Source organism: Nicotiana sylvestris, chromosome 5 (genome assembly GCF_000393655.2).
Source record: "Nicotiana sylvestris chromosome 5, ASM39365v2, whole genome shotgun sequence".
Taxonomy (NCBI): domain Eukaryota; kingdom Viridiplantae; phylum Streptophyta; class Magnoliopsida; order Solanales; family Solanaceae; genus Nicotiana; species Nicotiana sylvestris.
In genome coordinates, this window is record NC_091061.1 from 76155651 (window position 1) to 76161469 (window position 5819).

The 5819-nt window shown below is 38.9% G+C and overlaps 1 protein-coding gene across 1 annotated transcript; it reads right to left on the minus strand.

The window, feature by feature from the left end:
• Positions 1-4104: 4104 nt before the first annotated feature.
• LOC138868847 (uncharacterized) lies at positions 4105-4542 on the minus strand. Its single transcript, XM_070146420.1, has one exon. It carries the CDS (start codon positions 4540-4542, stop codon positions 4105-4107), a length of 438 nt encoding a protein of 145 aa, XP_070002521.1.
• Between the last annotated feature and the right edge of the window lie 1277 nt (positions 4543-5819).

The window sequence follows — 5819 nt, forward strand, 5'->3', positions numbered from 1 at the left end:
GAAAGCTGAAACTGAACTGATAATATAATAAATGAAAGTAACTGGGAGTCAAAGATAATCTAAAGATATGCTTACCTGCTGATACTGACTCAACTCTCTCAATAGAAAGTAAAATAGTTTCCTAGCCTTATAAGGCTCGGTATGTGTAGCTTCTCTACCGTAGTAGGCTCACTCATAGGCACTCGGCCATACTAGGCTCTGTATCTCGGCAATTCTGGGCTCGCTCATAGGCGCTTGGCCACAGTAGGCTCGATATATAGAGATTGCCCAATAGGGGCCTACACATCGATTATAGCTCGATGGTGGTGAAAATACTTTAATACTATATGTATATAGATTCTCTTCTCTATTGGCTGAAAGAAGATAAAACTAAACTTAAAAGGAATTCCCGATAAGGAAGAATACTATAGCTTACGAGACTAGGAGAATGTACATAAATTCAGGAATAAGAAGTTCTATTTATGCCTCATTATCAAATGCATGTAGTTACGAGATCATGCCAAAATGAAGGAAAGGTTTAGCCTTAACATACCTTAACTTCGTTGAGTCCTTCATAGCTTCCAAGCAACTCTTCAAACAACTCAACTCAGTCTACCATAGCATAAGGAGATTCAAAATCAGTGCTGAGTACAGGCTCAGTCTGTAACTTAAGCTAGTAGCTCATTTTATGTAAATTTGGGAAGCATCTCCCTTGTAATAAGGGCCTCCTCCAATACCATATACCGAAAACGACAACCAGAGTAATACAATAAGAACAACATCAACAATAGGGTACAAAATATTTCATTAACAAGTCATCAACATATCACGACGAGCGGCAAGCTCGGATTGAATCCCTTCAACACCCTTCAACCCCATTATCACCCCTTAAAGACTTCTTACATTAACCTAACAGCATCATTAACATGATAATGAAGTCATTAGTCAATGATTCCATCCTTATACCTTATATTTATAACAAAGGAAACAATCCACAACTCCAACTATCTTCAATTAGCAATTTTATTCACTAGTTCATGTCTAGACCATCCATTTAACTTAATCAACGTCAAGATAACCTTAAGCACATGCAATAACACAATACAAATACCTCCTATAATATATTCAAGTCGAAATCCAAGTAATATTTAGCTTACAATAGCCCTCAATGGAAATACAACACCATAGAAGTGACTTAAGCTAATCTAAGTATTATCTTGTACTTTATTATCCTAACAACTTAACCAACATACAAGAAAGCTTAAGAACAATTAGTAGTCTTTTATACTCACCTTAGCCAGTAGCAACAACTTGAAATTTCAGCCAAACACATCCCACAACTATCCTCAATGACAACACAACATCAAAGAGGTGTTGTTCTTCACTAGAACTAACTTTTGATGTTGAAATATGGTGTAATCCATTTGCAAGACTTGAAATAACCTAGGGTTGATATGAAAACCTTTGGAGAGTATTTTACAGAAGTTAAACCACTTACAACAACCTCCCACACGAGCTGGAACCACCCAAAATCAGCAACAACAAGAAGAACAAGAAACTTACTAGCGCAGCGGGATTCACACACTTGATTTGTGCTGTTATCACTTTGTTTGGGTCTTGGATCATGAGAAAAACTTGAGAGAGTGTTTTTAGGTGTCTAGGGTCTGAAGATACTGAAAACTAATGAGTTAAAATGGGGTTGAGGTGTCTTATATATATCAATATATCCCATAGAGAGTTATGACATACGACTAAAATAACTCATAACATAACCTCCTTATCTTGTTAAGTACCCTAGTCTCATCACAAAAGTACACGTTATAACATTCCCAACTTGTCGACATTCGACGAAACTTATTTTCTTCAATTTGTTTAGCCTCTTAGCCTTTCAACCATCTTGGTACTTTTTATCCATGATCTTAAAGATTTGTAATCTCCAAGATAACATGATTAAATTACTTTATGTACTCTCAAAGATAAACTCATTTCTGAGCTTACATCAATTGACTTACGAATACTCTTTCGTAGGACGATATGGGATGTTACATAATCCATCCACCATTTTCTATTATTCTAACCCCAGCTAGATCTTGATATTCCATCCTTCTCTTAAACTATATCTGTTAGCTCCCATAGGGAATAACCGGGATGGGTATGGTCAATTGTGTATATCTCTATTACTGTTGAAAGTAACCCAGAATGCTTTTATTTCTCTACCTGAATTGCAAATGCTAATAATCTTCACTAACTGGATACCTTGTACCCTTCTTCACCTAGCTTTTTTTATTCGTTGAAACTTGTATCTACCTTCTAATTCTCTCGTTGCTTTTTACCATATGGGTTGATAGATATTCAAGCCTTAGGGATTCTTATCAAGAAGATTACACGTCTTAGTAGACACATGATCTACTGAAGACCTCACATTTACTCATCATTAGCATGATGCAAAATTTGGTTCCTCTAACTCAACTCTTCCACAACCACATTCAATCTCTTACCAACTATTTTTCAGGATGTAGGTATCGTTGTATTACGGATAAAATAGAATTTAGGAGTTTGAATTCTTACAACTGAGATCTACCACACTATTTATAATAAGAAGAAAGAGCGACAATCTTAAATTTCCTGTAGCCTCCTACTTATAAATGTGGTTCACAACACACCCATAAACAAGACTCTACTAAACACAACTTGTAGACTCCCTAGGATAGAATTGCTCCGATACCAAGTTTTTCATGATCCAAACCGAAGGGCCGGGACGGGCACCCGGTGCCTTACTCAACCGCGTACCAACGTAACATATCATTCTTATCGTACTATCATGGGTAAGTGAGCCGGAAATGCCATCATAAGATAACCCGAATAAAACATAAGGGAATACTTGACATAAGATGACACAACATGATATACAAACTTATACATGTGACATACCTGCCTATAATGCCGACATGATCATTTATATACTCAAAACATATGCTGACAAGGCCATACAAGTATCCATATACATGGCATCTGTCAACAAGCCTATAAGAGTAAATAAATGTCATAAAGGTCGGGACAGGTCCCCGCCATACTAATCATTACATGTCCAAGGCATACAGACGTAAGAGGCAACTCCGAAACAAGTTAAAGTTAAAAATGTGCAAAAAAGCTATCTTTTACCATTTGATGACTAGGAAGCCTGCAGAAGTTAATTTTAAGTACGGAGGGTCAAAATTTAGTTCCAAAAAGCCTGATAAACTACGAATTTGTATCGTCTATTAGGCTAATTCTTTATCACTGCAATCTTTTGAGGATCAACCTTGATTCCCTCGCTGGAGACAATATGACCCCAGAAGATGACAGTCTCGAGCCAAAGTTCACATTTCGAAAACTTTGCATACAACTTGTGTTGATATAGTTTGCAAAATTGACTTGAGATGATCGGCATGGTCCTCTCAACTCCGTGAATACACAAGAATATCGTCAATAAAACACTATCACAAAAGAGTTGAGAAAAGACTTTAAGACTCGATTCCTACGATCCATGAAAGTTGTTGGAGCATTCTTTAACCCAAAAAACATTACCGAAAATTCAAAGTGTCTATACCGAGTCCTTAAAATTATTTTTTGGAACATCCTACTCCTTGATCTTCAACTAGAGGTACCCTAATCCTAAATCGATCCTGGAGAAGTACTTAGCACCTTGCGATTGATCGAACAAGTCATCTATTCTTTGCAATGGGTACTTATTCTTAATTGTGACCTTGTTGAGCTGGTGATAGTCGATACACATCCTCAATGACCCATCCTTAATCCTCTCAAAGAGAACCGGTGCGCCCCAAGGTGACACACTTAGTCAGATGAAACCCTTCTCTAGCAAATCTTTCAATTGCTCCTTCAGTTCCTTCAATTTTGTCGGAACCATTATGTAGGGTAGAATTGATATAGGCTGCGTTCCCGACAACACATCTATCCCAAAGTCAATCTCTATGTCTAGTGGGATTCCAGGAAGCTCATCAGGAAAGACCATCAGAAATTCATTCACAACCAGCATAGACTCAAGTGTCGGTGCCTCAGCATCAGTGTCCATGACTCGTACCAAAGGGTATATACATCCCTTGTTGATCATCTTTGAGGGCTTAATTAAGAAATAAACCTACCTTTTGGCATAACGTCAACCCCCTTCCACTCGATGACTGGCTCATTTGAAAACTCAAACCTAACGGTTCTAGTTTGGCAATCAAGCATTGTAAAACATGAATAAAGCAAGTCCATCCCCATTATCATATCAAAATCCACCATCACCAATTCAATGAGATCGGCCGTGGTATCTTGACCATGCACTATGACAATAGAATCCCTATAAACCCATGTGACCATAATGGACTCACCAGCTGGAGTAGATATAGAGAACGGCTTGTGAAGCTGTTTCGATTCCATCCCAAATTCCATAAAAACATAAGGAGTGATGAATGACAAGGTGGAACCAGGATCTATAAGAGAATACACATCATGAGATTGGATAGTCACTATACTTGTGAAGACATCTGGAGAAGCCTTTAAACTCTGGCGGCCCCTCATAGCATAGAATCTACCTGGTCTCCCAAATCCCGTGCACCACTCCTAGCTACACCACGCCCTACGGGAGCTGAAGTACCTTGATTCAGAGTGGGTGTTGCGAAAGTAGTAGTTGCTGAACTGGCCGGCCGCACCATACTCTTACCAGCACTCTAACGAGACGAAGGGAAATCTCTCTGAATATGGCCCCTTAGCCCACACCCGTAGAATATGGGAATGTTAATGTAGAATACTCCTGAATGCATCTTCCCACACCTAGGGCATAAAGTTCTCCGTTGTGGCTGAATCTCCCGCATGATTGGACCCTATTGATAAGATCCCATGTTGCCCTGACTGCGCCTGAAATGACCCTACTGCTACTGACCGGACCCTGATGGCAGTGCACTGGCTGAAAACTAAGCAAAAGACTATGTGGGTATAGATGAAACTCCCCTAAACATTACCTTTCCACCACTACCAGTACTGAAAGATCTACGAAAAAAATCTGTCACGACCCAAATTGAAAGGCTGCAACGGGCACCCGCCTTACTCAACCGAGCACCAATATAATGTATCTTTCTTATCATACTATCATGGGTAAATGGGCTAGAAGGGCCGTCATGAGATTACCAGAATAAAACATAAGGGAATACTCGACATATGACGACCCAACATTATACACAAACTTATACATGTGACATATGGGCCTATAAGACCGACATGATCATTTGTACACTCAAAACATAGGCCGACAAGGCCATAACGGTATCCATATACATGACATCTTTCTACAAGCCTCATCATACCAATCATTACATGTCCAAAATATATAGACTAAATATGCATCTCAAGAGCAAGTGAATTGCGCTAACTCCTTTCGCTGAGCTAATAGCCTACTAGGAGAACTGTCCATCTATTTATCGGGACTTGTGGGCATGACATGCAACATCCCCAGTCAAAAGAGACGACAATATAAATAAAGTACCGAGTATGTATGGCAAAAAAAGCATATATAAGAACAGTAATGTAAAAAGTGATAGAAAAGATACAGCCTGTAACATATGAGTGCCTCTTAGAGCGAATAACATGAGATGCATGATATATATATACTTTTAGAAATGTATGCATATATGGGCATCATCATCATCATCATCATATTGTACCTGGCCTCGAAGAGGACTCGGTAAAACTCAACTAACCAGTGGTTGCATGATAGGTGCCTATCCGACCGACTATAGCGCGACTCGATAGAGTAAAATAGATACATATATATAATGCATGTTGGACTCATGGAATCACGT